This window comes from Camelus bactrianus, chromosome 23 (assembly GCF_048773025.1).
Source record: "Camelus bactrianus isolate YW-2024 breed Bactrian camel chromosome 23, ASM4877302v1, whole genome shotgun sequence".
In the NCBI taxonomy this organism is placed as follows: Eukaryota; Metazoa; Chordata; class Mammalia; order Artiodactyla; family Camelidae; genus Camelus; species Camelus bactrianus.
Window position 1 is genome coordinate 17221276 of NC_133561.1, and position 23961 is coordinate 17245236.

Here is a 23961-nt window from a genome sequence, read left to right on the forward strand (position 1 = left end):
TACCAATATACCAAAATGATACTTTGGACATACTGGTTAATAACTAGTTAAATAACTAGTTTAATAACTAGTACGAATTTCACTGTTTCGTTTTGCCCTTTAAAATGCAGCTACTAGAAAAAAAAATGTAGCTACTGAAATATTTACAGTTGCATAGGCGGCTTCGTATTTCTGCTGGACAGCACTGCTCTAGAAGGCATGGGGAAATGCTCCCGGTACATTAAGGCAGAAAGCAGGTGGTGGCAAAACAGTATGTAAGGAGAGACTCCAGTGTTATGGGGGGAAAGCGCCTGTAGACTATAAAGACATACACCATGATTTTAACTGCAGTTAACTCTGGGTGATTTTAATTTTTTGTGCCATTGTATATCTGACAGTTGGCCCCTCTGTATATGTGCTTTCTCCCTATCCTCAGTACGACACCCACAGATCATAGCACTGCAGTATTTACTACTGCAAAAAAATCCACATGTATGTGAACCCACGTAGTTCAAACCTGTGTCATTCAAGGGTCAACTGTACATACTTTTGAAATGGGAAAAATAAACTCAGTAGGGGACAGCGCTGAGTTAGACAAGTCTGTGTGAACTTAAAGTCCAAGTTCTTGATCTCAACATTACATAAGACTTAATTTCTATTTTTAATGGTATAGCTCATGACACTTTCCATAAACTAGAGTTCCCCCTCTGAGATGTGCTAGGCCTCAAAGACTTGGAATTAAAATCTGTACCACCTACAAGTCTCTTTCTGCAGAATAAATGTGCACCCCTCCCACCCATTATAAAAGCAGGTTTTCCTGTAAAAACAAGGTAAGCATTTTGTCAAAACAAATGGCCACAAAAATATTAGCCGAGAGACAATGGAAGGCTGTCTGGTAATATAAACTGTGACCTAGTGGAGCATGTTGAGTCACTGTAATTCTACCTTGATGAGAAAGCAAGTTGCATGACCTATGATGAAATGCAGTTTCGGGTAAGAAACCTCACCTGGAATCTATGAATTACTCCCTGCTATGTTTAGGGAACAACTTGAAAGACTGTGCCTCCTCGACAGTCTTAAAAATGCTAATCACTGTTCTCATCTAAGTTCCACCTCATACTTCATAGTTAAATTTTATTCATGAAAAGGTAGTGGATTTTATTAAATGCTTTCCCTCTGTTATTGGGACGACTGTGTAGCTTCTGTCTTTTATTCTATTCATGTTACATTATACTGATTTGATTTTTGCATGTTGAACCAACCTTGCATTCCTGGGATAAAACCCACTCCATCATGGTGTTTAAATCCTCACATGCTGCTTGATTCAGGTTAGTATTTTGCTGAGGCCTTTGCAGCTACAGTCATAGGGATATTGGTCTGTATTTTCCTTGTGATGTCTTTGTTTTTTGTATCAGGGTAATACTGGCCTTATCTAATGAGTTGGAAAGTGTTCCTTCCTCTGTTTTGGAAGAGTTTATGAACAACCAGTATTAATTCTTTAAACGTTTGGTAATTCACCAATGGAGCCATCTGATCCACAGCATGTTTTTAAAAGAATAGAGGATCCCTTCCTTTTACTAGAACTAGACAGTGTAAGAGCATTAAGTGATTACCTGACCATAGTCAATCTCCAGAGGGTAGAACTTTTTGGGATACTTTGTGAAGTTTTTGGAGTGCCAGGCATTCCCGGTTTTCTCTTCATACAATTTCATAAAATTCTCAATGGCATCTTCCTTGGATGGCATCTGCTCCAGCTTGTTACTACCAATCACTGTGCCCACTCGGCCCCAGGACCTGAATATCCAATACCTGTGGTGGGAGAGGAAGAGCATCAGTTGATGCAAAGCTGTGAGTCAGGCGGTCACATTTCAGGATGAGTTTTCCTTCCTGCCATTCCACTTGGGTGAGAAAGAACTGCAAACACCCCAAAATGATGGTGACTGACGCAGAGGAACAAAAGAAGTTGGTATTACAATAAAGGACCCTATTTTACTTTTTATTAAACTGAGGGTCATAAGTTTAAAGTAATTTAAAAAAGACCTTCCAAATCATATTGGCAAATGAGTTATAAAAAGTACCAAACAACAGGTTAACCTTGGATCTGCCAGGAAAACTTGAGGAATAAATCCCAGTGCCTACAGACCTTTACATAAAAAACATCCAATTCTTCACCGCAAAGGAACACAGCAACTATCATTTGGAAGTCATGTGTTCAGGGCGATGTGACCATTAATGACATGTACTAAAAAGAAGAACGTTTGGCTCAGATCAGAGGCTGAGAAGTGATGAGACGGGAGGGGGTGGGCCGGTGGCCTGCAGGGTTAGCCACCTACAGATCCAGGCTATCACCCCCAGTTTCCATCTCAATCTAGGGCCCGTGTTCCGGGTACCCCAGGGACTGTGCTGCCTGGCCTTTGAGCAAGTTAACTTTTCTTAGAGGAAGTAATGCACAAGTTAAATTTTAAATAAATACAGATATATCAGAAACCCAGAAAGATCTGTATGCATTTTAAAGATAAAATCAGAGATTTCAATGAAAATTTGGGGCTTCTAATGGTTTTCTGGTCTACCGCCCAGCAGTGTATAAATTCATTTTCTGCTGGGGTTTTTTTCCCCCTGGAAATGTATGGAGGACACCACACTGACCTATCCTGAAAAGTTTCTGACTTCAACAGCCCACATTACTCTTTCTCTCTAAAAACCAATAAATCTAGGCCACAAGAAAAACAAACATGTTCGAAATCACCATTAGAATTTCTTTTTTGTTGGTGATGGACAATTCTGTTCCCATTGCCCGCTGTTTAACAAACTACAGTACTCAGCATATTTCTACAAGAACCCCATTCCTTTTCCTGCACTACAACGCACATCTAGCTTTTGGAAGGTACGTTTTCCAAGCAAGAAACCGTATTTTGACCTTCAAATCTTGGACAAGAGTAGGTAATAAACTTAATGACATAAGAGTTTTATTTCAGAGATTTTAAGTAGCCACAGACACTTTGTACTCTTTCAGGATCACTTCATTTTAAAATGAAAGGTTTAATGAAAGCTGAAGAGGCGGGAAGACCTGAGGCTGCCAGTGCCTGCAACCCGAGGCCAATGAAGAGTCACCAGTCACTGACTTTACTCCCCCAAGGCTGCCACCACCATGGGGGCTTGTCTTCCAACCAGTAAAGCTTTTCGGATCTCCTGGAGTTCCAATGGGTATACTGTTTTCATTTGCTAAAAAGAAAAGTCCAGTTTAATATATGGAAGTGTTTCCCCCGCTCCCCACCATTAGGATTTAACAACAGTTCCTTCCACACACCTTTCCACCAACACAAAGCTCCCGTTCCACACTGCTGTAATGAGGGATCATCAGCTCAGCAGAGGACCATCCTGACTGGAAAGGTGTGGATGGTCAAGCCAGTCCAGACTCTCAGCACCCTAGAACCAGTTCTTACCTGGCTCCACCATGTTAAAAAATAAAAATTAAAAATGAGGCAAACCAAATGCCTTGAGTAACTGGGGAGTGCGAGGTAGTACTAATGAGAAAGGACAGCCAGGCTGTCTGGGGGGACTTTGGTTTCATGGGGCTGATAGACCAGCACTGAAGGGCCCACACTTTCAAGAGCACAGCAACTCTGGACACCACCCCCTCCGGGACACACCTGCTCTCCTTGTCGTCCTCCAGGAGCTGCAGCTTGTAATAGGAGTTGGTTCCCTTAACAATGTCCACCAGGCCGAGGGTGGCGCTGAAGACCTTTCCGCCTTTCTCCAGGACGTGCGCAGAGTGTTCCAGACCTGTCACAGACAGAGCTCCTGCGAGTCTGCCCCCACAGGGAGAAGGGAGTCTGCAGGCTCAGGGCCCACACCTGCTCAGATACATCAGCACCACTTACAGGAGCTTCCCCATAAGGCGCATGTGCTCCCAGGGCTGGGGAGCCGTGAGGCAGGAGGGCGGGGCACGGCCCACTCCGCTCACTCTCGTTTCCTTACCAGAATCAGGGTCGACAGCTGCTCCTCCTTTAAGAGTTAATTTCATTCTCTTTTCAGATTTGTTGGGACCTTGGAAGTGGACAGAGAAATGTAAACATTAAATTAAAAATAAATTAAAAAGTAAAGGTTAACTACTATATATAAAATAAACAACAAAGTCTTATGTGTAGCACAGGGAACTATATTCAATACCTTATAATGGTCTATAATGAAAAAGACTATGAAAAGAAATACATATATTTATATATACATATGTATAACTGAAACACTATGCTGTACACCAGAAATTAACACACTATAAATCAACTATACTTCGAAAAAGCAAAAACAAACCAAAAAAACAAAAAAGAGAGAAAAGGAAAAAAAAAAAAGTGAGGGGAAGGTACAGCTCAGTGGTAGAGTGCATGCTTAGCGTGCACAAGGTCCTGGGTTCAATCCCCAGTACCTCCATTTGGGGGGAAAAAAAAAAAGTAAGGGGAAAGGCAGGGCAGGCGGGTCATCATCACCTGTATCACATGCCAATGTGGCTTCTGTGTGCTGCCTCCCACCACCCTGAATCCCCTGCCACTTGGTGCCCAGGGAACATGAATTGAGAACATTGGTGTGGGCAGCATTTAACAGACCTTCAGGGCAGAGGGAGAGGCTCTGCACAGGTGGACCTGGCTGGCTGGGGACAGGTCCATGCCCCATGGCAGGACAAGGCCACTGCAGGGGGCAAGCTCCAGACCTCACCTTCCTCCTTGACGGGGCCCTTGCTCTTCTTGGAGAGCCCAGCCCCTGACTTCCCTCTTGGGGCCACTGCTTCAACTGGCTCAGCCTTCACCTCGGCCCCCCAGGGGGATAAGATGTGGGTTGAGAGCAACTCCTGAAGGCTCTTGGTGGAGGCAGAGACATCCTGGAGGAAATCCTCAGACACCACGCGGATGTTGGCCTCTTTTACTTCCTCCATCTTTTTATTCATCTTGTCCACCTCCTCTGTTCAAATCGGAAGGAAACAAGTTTTAAATGTGAAATCACTATAGAGTTGTTATTTACTGGTACGTCCCAACCCTCATCACCCACAGCTCTCCTTTCCTCCAAACTCTAGTGCTCAGGGACCTTGTTCATTTCAACAATGGTCTCTCACCAGCCACATCCCCCTTTTTCTAAGGTGTGATGAGTGAGGGCCTCAAACTCTTCTACAGGAGATGTTACCAGGCATTCCACAGAAAAAGGACCTGGAATTCAGATCCATATAGGATGAGTGGGATACAGTTTTATGGGCTTGGAGACTTAGTGGTCTCTTTTCACAGTAAGCCTGCAAAGAAACCTGTTCACTTTTGCTCACTGCTGCAATTTCCAAATGTACCTAAGCTGTGAACTGTTGTTTTGGTGGTGAACCTACCAGCACTTTGTGGGACAGCACTAGGCGATGAGAACTGTGTGCTCATCTCTAGTCGGGAGTTTTAGACACATGAATGGAGACCACAACAGGGAGCAGCAATACCGACTTTCCTCCAGAGAGAACCAGAATGGTGCCGGAGATGATGAGAGACGCATGTGGGGCCCTCTGTGTGCCAGACACCATGCTGGGCACGTCCCTCATTCACTCAACACAACCATGACAGGCAGACAGCGCCCCCTGTGGTTCACAGGTAGATTAAACTCACTTTTGGTACTGACGCACAGGGAGGCCTTGTTGGCTGTCCCTGTCAACTTCCCCCCGAGTTTCTCGATCATGGCCTTCACTTCATCCTTATTCCGGGAGAGTTTCCCAAGAGTCAGGATCTTCATGTTGGCTAACGGCTTGTCTGGGAGGGAGAACAGACTCATTAGGCAGGGCTGCTGCCCAGGGAGGAGGAGCAGGAAACTGGGCAGCAAGATCCCAGGGAAAGCCAAGACCCCGGCCACGAGGCCCCCAAACTGCCTCAGCAGCCTCTGTGATAAGGGAGAAGGAGCTCTCCTTAGAGAGAAGTCTATGTAAATAGAAGAAAAGGGCTAGGGTAGTGGGAAAGCTGAGGACAGGAAAGCATACTGCCCGCACCCAACTCTCAGCACAGATGGGACCACACCGGGGTCGGGGTGGGGCTCCCGGTCTGCCCCACAGGCAGACTAGGGAGGCTGTGTTTGGTGCTCAAGGACCAGGATGCTGGGCAGTGGGTGGGAAGCCAGGGGGTAGGTCATGTGAACTCCCAACTTCTTCCATTATTCTTTTCCCACCCATGTCTAAAAATAAACTACAATTCTTACGCAGTACTTTATTAATTAACCCCATTTCAAAAATCAGGCTTGTCCACGACAGTCACTGGAAGCTCTGGTCAGCAAGACCACACTGAGGTGGGACAACCGATTCAAGCAAAGAGAACCGTGATGTTTTAGGTGTCCAGCAATGATCCCAGGCCAGAAAGACCCAGGACAGGGATGTGCCTCCTGTTTGTTACAAATGGGAATGTACAGAGCTGGCTCCACATTTACAGAGAAGAGACACTGTGGGGAGACGTCCTGTAAGTGGTCCCTGTGAGAGCAAACAACCAGGGACACCCAGAGGGTCTACCTGAGAGCTGGCCGAGGTCTCTGCAAGTAACAGAATCACTTAGTTGTGAAATGCAGGGAGGGGGAAGCAGGAGGGATCCTCCAGGCAGGGCCTCGACCCCAACCCCGCCTGGCCCACCACATGTGCTCTTGGACCCAGGCTGCATGCAGCAGGGTAGACTCAGGATGACCAGCCACATGCCTCCTCCCCAGGGGATGGAAGGAGGTCACTGAAGGGCTCATGTTCACGGAGGAATCCTCGTCCTCCACCCATCACATTGTGGCCATAACTGTTAGACAGCACCACGTGTCCCTGAGTACAAAGACTGGGTCTCTTCTACCAGAAAAGCACAAACTGATCTCACTGTCTTTGCTAGTGTGGAGTATTTCTCCTGACACTGATCACAATATGTATCTGTATGAGATCGAGACCCAGCATCACATCAGGCTCGGATGACTGTTGGGAGCAGGGCTTCACAGAAATCCAAAGGTGAGACCCGGAATGCGGCTCTGTAGTGCAGAAGCAGACAGGATACTTCGATGCCTGTGCAGGGAAGCTGTCTACCTGGCCTTATTTGGAAGCCCCCTTCCCCAGCCTTCCTAATCCTGCTGGGGGTGGGATGGGGAGAACAGGGGCAGGGCTTCCCCACAGGATCAGCCAAAAAAGAACTCAGATGGATACTTCCTTCCTCCTAAGATGGGGGCCCAGCCCTCCTACCTGAGGTCAGCCCTGGAGCCCTACCTGGTGGAGCAGAGTTCACTGTAGCAGGCGCTGAGGCTGCAGAGGGCGGGGGTGCCGCTGCCAATGGGGCGCTGGTCTCTGGGGGGAATATACGGTCCTGCCTTTTGATCTTCAGTTTCTTGAAGCAAGAGATCTCTCGGAATTCCTGAGGAGTTTAAGTTTTAGTTAAGAAACCAGTTCTCCCTTGAAATAACCACTCGATAGAGCAAAGAATTAAAGAATCTCTTTTTTTCTTCTTATAATAAAGAATAACATAAAATAGGAAGATATGAGGCTTTACACACACACACACACACACACACACACACCAGCTGATGGCGGTCAGGGAATCACTGCGGGGATTACAACCTCCCAGGTCTCATTCTCACGCTGTTCCCCTCAAGGGTCAACACGCCCATCCCATGATGGCAAGCCCTGCCCAAGACTACACACACTGAGAGAGATTATTAACCAGAAGGAGATCAGGGTAATTCCCTTCCCTTCCCAGAAGAAGGGCGTTTGGATTCAGGGAGCTCAACAACTGTCTGGATCCAACACCGAATCTGCCATCAATACAGTCCACCTGCACCCCAGGTGATTCACAGTGGGCTGTGCTCCAAGTGGTCACTCAATAAACATCACATATATGAGGCTCAGGGAGACCACAGTCCCTGACCTTCTAAGTCTTCATCCCATCCAGAAACAGCCCTTCCCTGCTAGATCCATGATCAATGACTGACCACTGGGTAAAACATATGCTGCGCACTGAACATGTGCCACACATCCCAGAGAGGTTAGAAGTTTCTGCCCTTGAGGAAGGAGCTCAGCCTCGAGTAAGAGTCAGATATACGAAAGTAAACCTCCATATAGGAGCTGGCTTCTAAACCAGAGGTGTGCTTAAGTGATGCAGGGAGGTAACACTGGGAACACTGGAAGTGCTCCTTGGAGGCAGCGACCTGCTAAGTCAGCTGGGAGCTGAAAAAGCAGGGGGCTGTCTCAGGAAAGGTATCTGACTGATGTCATGGTATGCTGGGGTCCCTAGTAGTTAGCTGCCCAGAACTGAGCGTGTAATGAATTACAGAGACAGAGGGGGCTGAGGTGGGGAGAGGGAGTGTGTGTGCGTGCTCATGTGTGTGTCGGCGTGGTGTGAGTGGTATGCTAGGAGAAAAAAGGTGCAGAAAGCGGGGCTGCAGGAAGCTGACAGAGCCAGGTCATGGAAGGCCTTGGGGGAGGGGGTTTAAGCTAAGGAGCTGACCTTGATTCCGTAGTCCAAGCCCCCGGGGGCAGCAGAGCCCCTACATGTGGTCTGTAAATCTGTGAATCTGCATGGGCAGCAAGCACCCTCGACCTGACAAAATGTCTTGCATATGCACGTACTCTTTTAAAATAACCTTTTAAAAGTATACACAGACACTGTGCAACTGATGTATAAAATAGAAAATAGTTCATATTACAAGCTTTTCCCCCCAACCTAAGGTATTAAAAGGGATACAAATACCACAAATGAGTGTAATACTGACACTCACAGAAAAACTGGGAAAATATTTCCACTGGAAATGGGGAATCACTGTTAAGATTTTAAGGGTCGGGGAAGTGACAAGGTCAGATTTGTTTTAAGCGCTCACGCAAGTGGAAGTGTAGAGAAAAGTTAGAGTAATTATGGTTGTGAACAGAGGAGAAAGGAAGGAGCAAGAGAGGGCCAGTGGGAAATGGAGCTCAGCTCTAGACGTCGAGATGGTGGTGCCAAAAACATGGGATAATCAAGCCACAACTATGGAGTGCTCACTGTGTATCACTGGTCCAAATGCTCAATCCCCCAGGAGAAAGCTCAGGCAGTGAATGAACCTGACAGACATCAAATCCCGAATCCCCATGAACCACAGAGCCACGACAGCCCCAGGTGGTGGGGCGCCAGCTTGCACCAAGTCTGAGGGCCCGGGGGAGTCCTTCCAGTAGCCAGCCCCTAAAGACACTGCTGGCTCCCCACCAGCACGACGCCAAACAAGGTTCCCCAAGTGAGGTGTTTTGCATTCTGAGAATTCAACAAAGAGACATCGACTGGAGATATGTAGACTCTGGACCCAACTCCCCCCCAGCACCAAGGCAAGGAAATGTCCTTGAGAAAAACTCTATCATAAAGGCAGGAATTACCATTTGTTTACCACTGTGTCCCTTGTGCTAGAACAGTGTCTGGCAGAGGGTAGGCACTTATAAACAGAAATAAAAATAATCCAGGTTCTTTGCAAGCAAGAGGATTTCAAACCAATTGGACAAACCTGTGCTCCAGTTAGAAGTGCTTTGGTTCTACATTTGTGTAGTTTGCAAATGTACAGAACCAATAATATGATTTTATATCCTGATCGTGAGGATGGCCCTGATGTAAAGAGGTCTGAGAAACTCTGCTCTGCAGTCGTGGTGACCTGAAGTGTAGACAAGCCCAGGTGGGACCAGGTTTTTCTGTATAGATACTAGGGTCCTCCCCACTTACCTTTGGGGTCACCCAGTCCTTCCGCTTGGGCATCTGGGTCTTGACCATGCACTTGGTCCAGGCAGTGACGTCCCCAGTACAGTAATAGGCATCACTCTTGAAGACCAGCTGGCCTGAGCATTCCTCACAGGGAAGGAGGGCACCGAACACCATGCCATCAGCCACTCGGTCCAAGATCTGAAGCCAGTAAAGAAGCACGTCAGAGAGGAAAGAAGGGGCTCCAGGAGAGGACATTTACCAATGTGGGATGAAGAATCTACGTGGACCTCACTCACTAAAAAAGAAGGGAGGTCCTGCCCTGAAGCTCCTTAACATTCCTTGGGGAGGTGGTCACAGGTGGAGCTTGGATTTTTGTCTTTAAGAGACCTTATTTCCACACATGAAGTGTTCCTGCAGCATCTCCTTCGCTCAGTGACTTATAAATAAAGGGAGAGCCCAGAGCATCCACTGTTTCTGCACAAGGAACAGTGTCCACCTCCCCTCCGAGAGTGGCACCAGGGCAGGGCATGAGGGGGAAACAGACCTGGTGGCCCTCGGGGAGTATGGGAAGAAGGCAGCAGAGAGAGCTTCTTGGGCCAAAGTGTGTGGCATGAACACATGAGGCAGGGGCACAGCCATCTGAGTCCTTGAGCGCCTGCCCCTTCCTGCCCCCAGAAATGGAGACCTCGATGGCGATGACCATGCAACACGACCATGGAGTTTCACTCCCAATTAATACCAGCAGGTGTTCAACCGGAGGGCCTCCCACACTCCACCGGGGCAGTCACCGCACACCGCCTGGGCGCCCGGCTCGCGGCTCCCGTAACACAAAGGCAGCTCACCGCCGACTCCCCGGACGGCACTTGCTGCTTGTTGAAGATGAGCAGCTCTTTCAGGTCATTCGTCGAACATGCTTTCTTCAGTTCGTCCTTGATGTTCCAGATCAGCTCGTTCTGGGCCTGTACAGAGACCCTGCAGCTGAGAGACCAACTTTTTTCCAAAGAAAAACCCAACTGGAGGGAGATTCCATCCCCGTCTTGCCTAGACTCCAATCATAGCCTATCCCTTGGCTGAGCTGCCCCCAAAGCCGCCGCAACACTGGGACTGCGCCCCATACACGCCCGTGCGGTCAGGGTCGGCCCGGAGAGGGTGCTGGGGGAAGCCCTGCAGGGGGTGGGAAGGCTGCAGCCCAGGCACCGGGACCCTGGAATCCACCTGCAGAAACAAGTCTCTGGGCACACAGAAAAGCGCCGTAGCACCAGGTTTCTGTGCCCCAACGCCCAGCACCAGGGGAAGAGGGGGTGGCGCTTCAACAATCGGAAGGCGAGTAGGGACAATCCCCAAACACCTCCGACTACCTTCTCCTTGTGCTACACTCTGTGTCACACAGAAATAGATTTAAGCTCTCCTGAAAATGGAATTTTAAGTCTTAGTGCCTACTCTTCGTGGCAATCTTTTCATGTCATCTCACTTATCCTCACGACTGCCTTGCCCAGGAAGGCCGTAGCCTCCCCACCTTAGAGGCAGGGCAGGAGAGCGCCTCCTCCTTGTTTAGAGTAGTGGGCAAGGTTCTCACATCTCAGCCTCAGACCCCACCTCTGCAAAACGGAGATGAAAAACGGGCCCCCTCAGCACCGAGGAGGACTTTAACTGACAAAGCTGCATCACACACATTCTCATCCTGTCCCAGCCTCACTGTCAGGGCTCTTCCAATAACACCCACCCCTGAGCAGCACGTGCTCGGCCACCGGAAACGAAGAGGAGAGAGCACAAGGAAAAAGTCTTAGGGCACAAGGTGAGATCAAAGCAGCAGAATGATTTCGCCTACATGGCCAGGCAAGCAGAGACAGATGCGACAGGGCCAGGAAGCTGTGGAGCGTTTCAATTTTCTGACTTTTTTTAACCCCTGACAACACTGGAGACAGGGGAGAACATCAAGCCCACTGAAGGGCAAATGCCAAAGAGCACCGGAGCCTCGCTGCAGCCAGTTGGCACAAAACAGACATTCTTTATTGAAGGACAGCCCCGCCTCACATTTGTGATTCTTGTCAAGCTACTGGAACCAGACTAGAAGTTGCTTCCAGTTTTTATACCACCAGCAAAAACAGAATGCTCACCCAAGAGAGCCCAGCAGAGGGCTCATGGAAATCATGTTCCCAGGCAGAGACTGCGCTCCCTCGGTTTCCGAAACACCCACTATTTTCTGCTTCATAATTTTTATTTGGCTTCAACACACATGTAACTAACACAGTGATGAATCACTCTGGTCAGTAGTGACCACTGATCTAATGGGCAGTCAGTCTTCTTTTACTGCATGCTTTCGATTTCTTTTTTTTCAATCAGAGATTGTCATTTAAAAGTATGGAATAATCATCTCTCTTCAAGCCATTGTCTGTGCTAAGAACCTTTGGTATCCCTGAATTTAATATCCAGTTTCCAACGTGCAAGTGACCTTACAGGTCTGGGACGCACAGTGGTGCATCCTGTAGCCGAAGCATGAACTGACCATCCCAGCGTGAGGCTGGTGAATAGAGCAGGTGGCGCAGCTCCTGCCTGAGCCTGGCTGCTGGTCTGGCACCAATGTGGGTGCTTTTGAAAAAGAACCATTTCTTTGGGAGGAGAGAAGAAAATCCAGGGAAAAGCAGGCAATTTAACAGAAGCTATCGATTTGGGAATTTTTAAAGGTCTTGGTAAGCAGGACACACACACCTCCTTCGAACTTTCCTCCCAGGATGAGGAAGAGGAGACACCCAGCTTGGGAACTCACCTTGAGGGCCTTTTCAAGCCTACTATTCTTGTCTTTTTCTTTTTTAGATTTCTTCTTGGCCACTTCATCCGTTCCATCCACCTCGTCACCTTTTCTCTTTCTGAAAAAGATACAGGATATAAGAGGAAGATACAGGATATAAGAAGAAGAAACAGAGCTATCAAAATGCTGAGAGCCCATGACTCAGCATTGACATAGCATCCTAATGCTATTTTAATGCAGCTCAGCCAGGCCCTGCTCACACCGCGTGCACTCAGTGCTCTCAGGAGCTCGCCATCTGCCCAGGCAGTGTCTATAGCTGACTTCATCCATTTCAGGACACATTTGGCTGCCAGGAGGGGGACAGCAGTCACTCTGGAGCTTTGGAACAAGCCAGCACAGCATCCAGGGCTCAGGCCCTTCTGATGTCAAAACTCCACGTATCTCTTGGCACAGACAAGATGGCCTGGAAGATTCTGGCGGGGACTATGCTAGAAGTAAGACCATAGCTGAAAGGCAGGGATTGCAGAAACACAAAGGACAAGTGCAGGCGCTGAGCCGTTGGAGCTAAAACACAGGGCTGCTCCTGAGGCCAAGAGGCTGTTCTGAGACATGGGAGGCTGCACTGACATTTAAAGCACAAACAGGAAGCGACAGTCTAGGCACCACTAACCTGCCTCAGCTGGGTCAGCAAACGTTGCTGACCGCGTCCAGCGCATCACCCCTGACTTAAGGGTGGTACTGAGGCCCTCAGTATCAGTAAAAAACAGGGCAGGACCTCTACCGTGCTAAGGAATCAACTTCAGCCATCACACAAGCCTGAGATCAAACCTCTACACTTTCCCTTATCCAAAAAAACAGGGAAGAGAATACCATCTACCTTGCAGGACCGTGATGATGGTTAAATGAAATATTCCATGTAAAACGCTCAGCAGAGCATGCCAAGTGCTCAACAACTGCTGCTGTTACTGCATAAACATGAGCTTATGCATTCCTCACCTACATCATGTGTCGAAGCGCCCTGAGGATTTTTAAATCCTGACTTTCCAGTTTTCTTACACATTCCACATATGCTGTGCCATAAACTTGTGTGTTTTGAACCGAAATAATGCATGAAGGCTGCTGGACGATGGAGACGTGGGGTCACCCTGATCCTAACACAGCCTAGTCACTGTCCATGGAGCACACCACAGCCCTGCCACGCCCACTGTGTGCTCATTACCCAGCAAGTCAAGACTGGGGCCAGGGGACCAGCAGAGGGAAGCAGCAACAATACAGATTTAAATGTTAATACCGAATAAAACCCATACCATTCTGAATTCTAAACCAGGGCCCTTCTTATCAACTGCCCACCCTGGTCGCATTTAAAAATGGTCAAGATTCTCCCAGAATCATTCTCAGAGAACTGATACACAGGAGCACATCCACACACGAGGACGCCGCTGGGACGTGAAAGTGGGTCATGCAGGGCTCAGAGGAACGGTGGTGGTGGACACTGGCCAGGGGAATGCTCAGACAGGGCAGAAGAGTGCTCTCCAAATGTCCGAAGGGCTGTTGTGGTGAGGAGGGACTCACTCTTTCTGCCTGCCCCTGGAGATCAGATGCTAACGGGGAAAAGACCACCAGGAGCTGCAGGAACATGCACTGCAGGCCTCCCAGGGTCCCTCCTGCTCTGTCCTCTGCTGCCTCGGCTAGGGGTGGGGCTGAGCTCTGCAGTCACCGTCCCTCCAAGGTCTGCACCCCCAGCTTTCTGACGAACAGCAAGGGGAACACAGGAGTGGTGTGGACTCTGGGCCTGTGTCAAGCCTCTCCCTGAGGCCTGTGGACCCTCCCAGGGCCGTCCACCCACCCTTCACTCTTGATGCCCGGGAGCTGCTTCTTCAGGGCTTCTTTGTCCTCTGCAGAGAGGAGGCTGAAGCCCTTGAACTGGCTCGCACTGTACTCAGGCCGGAAGCCCAGCTCCTCTCTGTTCTGAACAAAGCAGTTCGGGTGGTACCAGCGGTCAATCATGCCCAGCTGTGGCTTCTCTGGGTCCAGCATCTTCTTGGACAGGCGCACCTGGCCCTGCAGAAGAAACCACATGTGGTACCAAAGAGAGACAAGGAAGGATGGTGTAAGCCCTCACCCTGTGCCCAGGTCCACGCCGAGGGCAAATGGAGGGCCGCTGGGAGGTTTGGTTTTTTTATGCCACCGAGGATTCTGTTTCCCTCCAGCCTCAGCACCCCATTTTAAATGGGGTCAAGTCTAACTAGCTACCTACCTACCCAGCTGCCTGGGCAAGTGAGGAAGTGATAACATTACCCTGAGGATATTCTGCCGACCTGATGCCGGCACAGGAACACCTAATATGATGAACTAGGACAAAGCTGGGGCCTCAAACACCTGGGATGCTATACTGCAGGCCCCAATTCTAGCAGGGATTTTCTGAAACCTCCCCAGGCCCATCAGTCTCTTTACACATATGAAGGTCCCTTAAAAAGCAGTAAAAGCCCGTAAGCTGGAATCTAGTCCTGCCATCCTGCCAGGTTTACAACTCCAGGCCTGACATTCATAGAGAGTCTCATGTCTGTGAGCCTCAGATCGGAAAACTCAAAACACGGGGCACCGATACTACTGCATTTCAGGGAAAGCAACAGCCAACAGCACAGAGCCTCCAGTGTTCTCTCTGAAACCTTAACTTTTGCCTCAAATTCTTGTGGCTGGAGGTAGCTAAAGAAGACCTGGCAATCTCGTGTTTTCCTCTCTAAACACCCACGGCCTCAGCTCAATTTCCTGTACAATATTCCAAGGTAGAAACCTTCTACCAATGCCTTAAGTTAACCAATCAGAATGTTTACCTAAGACCAGAGGATCCTGGGTAATGAGGCGGAAGGGCACAAGCCCACCCTCCCCCCCTGCCCACAGCTGCTCAGAGAGCCATCTGTTCCACCCCACCAGCTGTCACTCCGCAGGGACGGGAACTGGTAGGAAAGGGGGGTTAATGAAATTCCTGATTAAGTGGAAGAAGCCTGGAGGCTCATATCAACCCACTCCTTAAACATAATCCTACCATAAAACACAGACCAATGGCTTCCCCACAGCCACTGTGAGTCCAGAAGAGACCCCTTGTGTCAATGTTTTCCAGACTCTCCCAGGTCTAAGGGCAGGTGCAGCTACACACACGAGGGCTAGACTGTGAATAATCAGGACCAGACCAGCCTGGAAGAAAAGTCACTGTCCTCTCCGGTGTCTACTAAGATCTCCACTTTATTCTGAACCACTAGTATTGAGCCACCACCTAAATCCCCTATACATATTTTTTTCTTTTGAGATATTCAGTGACAACCCATGCAAGAAATCTGGAAAGTCAGACACATGAAGTCCCAAGTACTCACCTTTTCTATCTTCTCCATACAGCCCTTGCATGTGCTTCTGTTGGACTTGGCATACTCCGCTGCAAAGTCACCCAGCGTCTTCTCAGCCTTGCTGCTGGCTCCGTCTTGGCCTTTGCCTGAAGGACCACACACAGCCACACTCATTTCAACAGCCCTAGTGGTGCTCCAGAGTCCCTATCCTCCTCATCCAGCTCCCCGGAATTCTTCTACCAGGACGCCTTGTGTTTGGGTGACCACAGTTGGTCCATTTCATCTACACCTATGTCTAACCATTGTGGTTGGTTAAAAGAGCTTCTTTTCTGGCTATAAGATAAAAAAAAATTCTCATACAGTCTCCTTGGAAACAGCAGTGTTAGCTGGTGGGGGTCTCACCATCCCCTTCTCTCTATTTCCTCTGCAGCCCCTTTACTTTGGGAAGAACTTATTAAGTGCTTACTATGAAAGCCTTGAACCATACTAAATTTGAACTCTGCCTTCTAATTTCCATTATACTTTCATTTATCAAAGTAAAATGTTGAATTAAAGGGAGTATCTTGATATAGAAACAGACATAAGTATATTTAAGAATTAATATATGTAGCTTTAAGAATATATTGTACAACATGGGGAATATAGCCAATATTTTATAATAACTATAAATATAACATAACCTTTAAAAATTGTGAATCACTATATTGTACACCAACTATACTTCAATTTAAAAAAAACACCAAAAATAAGAGCTGACAAACAAAACACTTATAATCAAAAGAAAAACAAAAGAATTAAGTATGTGGTAAGGTGGTATTTCTAATTAGTGGGAAAAGGTTGAATCATTCAATAAAGAATCTTGGGGGAAAAATGGTCAAGCATCTGGGACAAAAGCTAGATTTATTTCTTATATAAAAATAAATTCCAAGGCTAATTGTTTTTTCTCCTAAGATCAGGAATAAAACAAGGCTGTCTTCTCTTACAACTTCTACTCAATGCTGAACTGGAGGTTCTAGTAAGTGCATTAAGGCAAGAAAAAGAAATAAAAGGTGTGAATTTAGAAAAGAACAAGTGAACCATCTCTATTTGTAGATGACATGATTGGAACTGTGGGCTTATTCTCAGGAATCTACAGAAAAGCCACTAGTACCGTTACGTGAATTTAGCAAATTTGCAGAGCACAAGGTCAACATAAAACATTATATACTGGCAATAAACATACCGTAAAAAGAAAGCACACTACTATTTAAACAGCATTAAAAGACACAGAACACTTAGAGATAAATTTAACAAGACATACAAGATCTCTCTCTACATAGAATCTGCAAGACTGCTGAAATTAAAGAACTAAATACCATGTTTATGGATCAAAAGACTCAATTTACTAAGATAACAATCATCCCCAGTTTGATCTACAGATCTAATGCAATGCTATACTGATCAAACTCCTAGCAAGCTTTTTGGGGGAAGAAATCGACAAGTTCACCACAAAATTTGTAGGGAGATCACAAAGGACCTAGAAAGGTCAAAATACTATTGGAAGGAACCACAGATGCAGGAATTACACTATGAGATTTCATGATTTACTGTAAGGTTATAGTAATTAAGACAGTGTAGTATTGATAGACACATAAATCAATGGAACCAGAAACCAGATACAAATCTATCATCAACTGGTTTTGACAAGGAAGACAAAGTCTTTTCAACAAATAGTGCTGGAACAAAAGGATATCCACACAGGGAAAAACCCCAAAACTCCTCCCTCACACCTAACACAAAAGTTAATTTAGGATAAGTAAAATTAAATAATTTAAGATAAGTTAACTACAAAATTCCTAGAACAAAGGAGTGTATCCTTCATGATCTTAGAGAGTAGGCAAAGACTTCTTAAGAGACAGATAGTACTACCCAATAAAGGAAGAAAAAAAAATCAACAAATTGAACTTCAACAAAAAAAAAACCGTTGCTCTTCAAAAAATGTCAGTAAATAAATGAAAAGGCAAACCTGACCGGGAGAAGGTATTTGTATCACTCACACTTAATAGAGGACCTGCACCTAGAATATTCTAAGATATTGTGACAACTCAATAATGAAGACAAATGCAAATTAATACAATGACACGTTATCACTACACAGTTATCAAAATAGCTAATATTAAAAAGAGAGACCGTACCAAGTGCTGATGAGGATGTGGAGGAACCAGAACTCTCATTTAGTGCTGGTGGCAACGTTGAGATGGAAAACTGTTTGGCAGTTTCCTTAAAAAGCTGAACATACATCAACCATACAACCTACCACTCCATTCCTAAGTATTTACTCAAGAGAAGTGAGGGCACAGGTGTATACAGAGCTCGTGCACAAGTGTTCACAGTAGCTGTATTTACAACAGCCCCAAACTGTCAACAACCTGAAAGTCACCAACAGGAGAATGGAAAAACAAACTGTGACATCCTCAAGGACTGCTGCTCAGTAATAAGAACTGATGACACCCGAGACAGCCTGGATGACAACCTCACAGACATTATGCTGAGTGAAAGCAGCTTACAAGGGAAATACACACTACTCCTTTTCCCCTGAAACTCTAAATCTAAACAAAATTAATCCACAGAGGGAGAGAGAAATCAGAACAGTGGTTACCTTGGTGAGGGGGAGGATGACTCCGAAAGGGCATAAGGGACCTTTCAGGGGGCGTTAGGTACACAAATTTGATGGGGTGCATGTCAGACGTGTGTATGCATTTGTCAAAACTCACTGAACTGTACACATAGCATGTAACTGTATGTATACTACTTTTAAAACTCCAGATGAAAGATTTCAAAATACCAAAAACAGATTCTGTAAATAAGAAGACAGATCTGACAACAAGAGCATTAAGTCAAAGGTGAAGCTTCAATGTGACAAAACACACAATAAATGTATCTAATATAAAAATGTCAAACTAGGAAAAATATTTGCAAAACATGAGACAAAGAATTAGTTATCTTTCACATTTCATTAAGAAAAAGAAAAACGAGGAAAGGAAAACGAGGCAAGGACACACAAATATCAAAGTGACACAAATGACTGATCAACACATGACAAAATTTTCTCTCTCACTAGGAGCAAAATGAAAAAAAATGAAAATACTCAGGGATGGTGTGGAAGTGGAGAAGTGGGTATATCACTCATTGACAGCACAAGAGACACAGCCTTACTGAAAGGCAATTCAGCACACACGGAATCATCTCTTTTAGCAGTAATCCCTCCTCCTGGAATTACAGAATTAACTGGACAGGTGCCCAGGACAGACAAATATGCAGCAGTTCTGTCTGTAACAGAGCTAGGTGGTTAAAAGTCTAGTCTCAAGAGCAAGAGAGTCTGGATTTGAATCTTGGCTCAGGCACTTACCAGTGTAACCGTGGACCAGTTACCTGACCTCTAGGTGTGTCAGCTCCTTAACTGTAGAAATTGACAAACTGCAAGGATTTGATGAAATTAGTGTATGTCAAATATGTGAAATTATGCACCAAATTTAGCAAGATCTCAATAAATGAATACTAAATACCTTTAAAAATAAGGACAGAAATCTGTAACCTTTAATGTGAAAAGAGTAAGTTGTAAAATGCAATATGTAGGTCACTGGGGAAATGCAAATCAAGATCACACTGAGATACAATTCAAATCATTAGGATGGGTATTATTAAAAAAACACCCGGAAAAAAAAAACCACCAAAAAAACAACACCTAAACCAAAAACCCCCAAAACCCAGAAAATGAAAGTGTCGATGAGGATGTGGAGAAATCAGGACACTGTGTATTGCTGGTGGGGATGTATACCTGTAGCTGCTGCAAAAACAGTACTGCAGTTTACACAAAAAATAAAACACAGAATTATTATGTGATCCAGCAATCCCACTTCTAGGTATACATGTAACAGAATAGAAAGCAGGGTCTGGAGCAGATACTTGTGTCCCAATGCTCACAGCAGCATTATTTACAATCACCAAAAGGTAGAAACAACCCAAATGTCCATGGATGAATGAAGGGATTCATCAACAAAATGTGGTACAGCCATACAACAGAGCAATATTCAGCCTTAAAAAGGAAGGGAATTCTGACGTATGCCACAGGAATGAACCCTGAAGACATTATGCTGAATGAAGTAAGCCAAACACAAAAGGACAAATACTATTATGATTCCTCTTCTATGCATACTCAGAAGTAGTCAAATTCATAGAGACAGAAATAATAGTGGTTGTCAGAGACTGGGGGAGGAGAAAGGGGGAGTTATAGTTTAATGGGGATGGAGCGTTAGTTTGGGAAGATGAAAAAGTTCTGGAGATGGAGATGGATGGCTGCAGAACAATGTGAATGCATTTAGTATCACTGAAATGTGCACTTAAAAATGGTTAAGATGGTAAATATTGTGTTATGCATATCTTACCACTAAAAAAGGTGACTGAGCCTTTAAAAAAAAGTAATACTTAGGGTGGGATCCTATTTCTACAGGAAAGAAGATAAACACATAGAGCAATATTTGAATAGAAAAAATTTTTCTAATAAGACAATTATTAATGATAGTTCTCGCTGAATTACAGGATCTGGGATGATTTAAACTTTCTGTATGTCTAAATATATTAAGTTAGGCTCCTTGGATGAAAAATCCCTGACAATTAGTAGGTAGTATCTTAACTTTATGACATATCATAATTTCACAAAAGAAACACATTTACAGCAAAATTACCATCCTTTTTCACATTATAAAATAACATAATTTGAACATATAAATTTTAACTAGATATAACATACCTAGGTCCCTAAATGGATAACCCCCACCATCCCGAACACAATCACAGAACAAGAAAATTTTTATTCTATCTGCCCTCTGCTAAAACTGATACACTCACCCTCCAGACCCTTTCTTGGCAAATTTATTGTTGTTTTCATTTACAGTTCTGAGCTGTTTCTGACCTGTTTCCAGCAGATCAGAGAAGTTTGAGATAAACATGCACAGTTGCAAGAAAGACAGCAAATAGAGGAAACAGTTTAGCATAGGCACTAATGACTCCTTCGGGAAGGACAGCTGATGTTCCCATCAACAGCCTGGAGTCACAACAGGTTAAACTGGGTCAGTTCCCAGGAAGGCAGAGAAATGAGAATACAGTCATGGAAGATCTCCTTCAAAAGGTAATAAAAAAATCAATCATTTAAAATTTAAAGGTATCTCAACAAGTGAAGTTTGTAGATATTGACAAACTGACCAAAGTTTACACGGAGAGGCAAAAGACCCAGAGTAACCAACACAACATTGAAGAACAAAGTCAGGGGACTGACACTGCCTGTCTTCAAGCTATAAAGCTACCGTAATCAAGACAGTACAGTACTGGTGAAATAGACAGATTGATAAAGACACCAGAACAGAGCCCAGAAATATACCCATACAGACACAGTCAACTGATGTTTGACAAAGGAGCAAAGGCAGTACAGTGGAGAACAGACAGCTCTTTCAACAAGGTGCTGGGACAACTGGACGTCTGCATGCAAAAAATTTAACCTAGATGAACATTATACCTGTCACAAAAATTAACTTAAAATGGATCACAGACTTAAATGTAAAATATGAAACTATAAAATGCCTAGAAGATAACACAAGAGAAAATCTGGATGACCTTGGGTATGGTGATGACGTTTTAGATATAACACCAGATCCAAATCACAAAAGAAGTAACTGATAAGGTGCACTTCATTAAAACTGAAAACTTCCACTCTGTGAAAGACAATGCCAAGGGAGTAAAAAAGACAAGCCATAGATTGGGAGAAACTGTATGCAAAAGACACATCTGATAAAGGACTATTATCCAAACTATACTACGAACTCAACAATAAAAAGAACCTGATTTAAAATTGGGGAAAATATCTGAACATACCTCTCACCAAAGAACATAAATAGATGGCAAATAAACATGTGAAAAGATGCTCAACGTTAAAAAAAAAAAAAAAAGGATGCTCAACATCATATGGTACTGGGGAACTGCAAATTAAAACAAGAAACCACTGTAAACCTATCAGAATGGCCAAAATCCAAAACACTGGTACAACAAATGCTGATAAGAACAAGGAATAATAGAAACTCTCATTCACTGCTGCTTGGAATATAAGATGGTTTGGACACTTTGGAAGACAGCTCGCCGGTTTCTTATAAATCTAAACATACTCTTACCATATAATCAAACCAGCAACTGTGCAAACTGGTATTCACCCAAATGAACTGAAAACTTATGTCTACACAAAACCCTGCACTTGGATGTTTACAGCAGTTTTATTCATAATCGCCAAAACTTGGAAGCACCCAAGGTGTTCCTCAGTAGGTGAAGGGATAAATAAACTGTGGTACCTTCAGACAATGGAATATTATTCAGTGCTAAAAAGAAATGTTACCAAGCCATGAAAAGATAAGCAGGAACTTTAAATGCAATTTACTAAGTAAAATAAGCTAATTTGAAAAGGCAACATAATGAGTGATTCTAACTATGTGACATTCTGGAAAAGGAGAAACTATGGAGAGGGTAAAAAAAAAATGAGTGGTTGCCAGGGGTTGGGGGGAGGGAAGGAAAGACAGGTGAACACAGAGGAATTTTATAGGGCAGTGAAAATACTCTGTACAACATTATAATGATGGATATATGTCATTATACATTTGCCCAAACCCACATAAAATGTACAGCACCACGAGTGATCACTAGCATAAACTATGGACTTTGGGAGATGATGCATCGATGTAGATTCAGGGATGGTAACAAATGGACCATCTCTGGGGGACTTGCCTCTGTGGGTATCTGGGAACTGCCTGTTATTTCTGCTTAATTTTGCTGTGAACCGAAAACTACTCTAAAAAACAATGTCTATTAAAAAAACCACAACAAATTTAAGGGCTATATTTCAAGCATCTGGAGAAACAAAATGTCACCAGGTCACTGAGGTGCTGCTGAAGCAACAGCACCTTGTCCTCCACACGCATGTGTCAGACAGGGGGCGAGCTGAAGGGCTTTCCCTTTGTTCTCTTGGAAAAGACCCCCCTGTCCCCCCGCCGCGACGCACCCGTCACTCCTCCAGCCTCCGCGGTCTTCTTGACCTTCTGCTGGTCGTCCCACCGGAGCTCGGAGAACCCGTCCACCTCGACGTCGGGGTGTCGGATGGAGTGGCCGACCTTCCAGAAGCAGGAGAAGTGGTACCAGTGCGGGACTTTCCCATCAAACATGGGCGACTGGAAGAGCGGAGTCAGAGGAGGAAAAAGAGCAGTGAGCTCAAGCCTGGCCCTCAGCACCCCACATCCAAGCCCAGGCTGCAGGGGAAAAGCTGCAAACGGATGGGCCACAGCACCCACCCCTGGGGATGGTCCCTCAGAGCTAAGAAAGTGACTGCCGGGTGCTGAGCTGGCCCTGGGGACCAGGACCAGGACCGAGCCCACCCTTGGGACAGACCAGCGGCCTTTCAGATCAGAACTCAGCCACATACTGTCACTACACTGGCCCATGAGTTTCAGTCACAGACTCAGCTCAGAGATTGGTGAGGGCATGGGAAACACAAAGACGCTGCCCTGCTCCCTGAATCCCCGCACTAGGGGAGGCCATACCACTGCCATCAGGCCAGGCCACCAGTACCCGTGTGGCCCAAAGGGCTCTGTGCACTCAGAACAACGGGGAATGAGTTCCAGATAAGGCATCAGGCCAGGCAAATGTGTCCCATAAGTGTCACGCTGGCAGCAGCCACACAGATGTGTGTGGAATGAATCGACATCTATGAGAGAGAAAGGGACCGGAGGGAGGCGCCCTCCCCCAGAGAACTGGGAGGTCCCTTCATGGGACACCCCGCAACTGCCTCTGGGAAACCACCACCCCATTTGACAGTTGTATGGGGGTGGGTCACACAGGCAAGGGACTCAGCCTCAGCTTGAACCTGTGACCATAGTTCTTTCCACTACACCACTCGGCAGGAAGAGGTACTTAAAAATACACAAACGGCTCTGACTGAAGCAAGGGAGGCCCCAAACATCTGCTTTAAGAGAACATAAAATTAAATGCCAAGCGGATGGCATAAAAATACTAAAACAGTATTAAAAATAAGTACCATGCAGAACTTTTAGGACAGAGTCATGGGGACAGGGGAAGTGTTCTGAAAAAGCAGTGACAAGGTCTCCCAACTGGCCCCTTCCTACTCAGTGAGTGACCTCTCTCT

At 45.7% G+C, this 23961-nt stretch overlaps 1 protein-coding gene across 1 annotated transcript in view; it reads right to left on the bottom strand.

Annotated features, from left to right (window-relative positions):
- The window catches only part of PARP1 (poly(ADP-ribose) polymerase 1), a 40826-nt gene that overhangs the window by 13196 nt on the left and 3669 nt on the right, over positions 1-23961 (bottom strand). Inside the window, exons 2-13 of the mRNA XM_074351695.1 lie at positions 22825-22990; positions 15777-15892; positions 14252-14466; positions 12424-12523; positions 10499-10615; positions 9678-9854; positions 7211-7355; positions 5607-5747; positions 4690-4932; positions 3958-4026; positions 3630-3762; positions 1593-1788 (exon numbers count right to left, since the gene is read on the bottom strand). Coding sequence (XP_074207796.1) covers positions 1593-1788; positions 3630-3762; positions 3958-4026; positions 4690-4932; positions 5607-5747; positions 7211-7355; positions 9678-9854; positions 10499-10615; positions 12424-12523; positions 14252-14466; positions 15777-15892; positions 22825-22990 — 1818 coding nt within the window. The remainder of the gene's footprint in view (positions 1-1592; positions 1789-3629; positions 3763-3957; positions 4027-4689; positions 4933-5606; positions 5748-7210; positions 7356-9677; positions 9855-10498; positions 10616-12423; positions 12524-14251; positions 14467-15776; positions 15893-22824; positions 22991-23961) is intronic.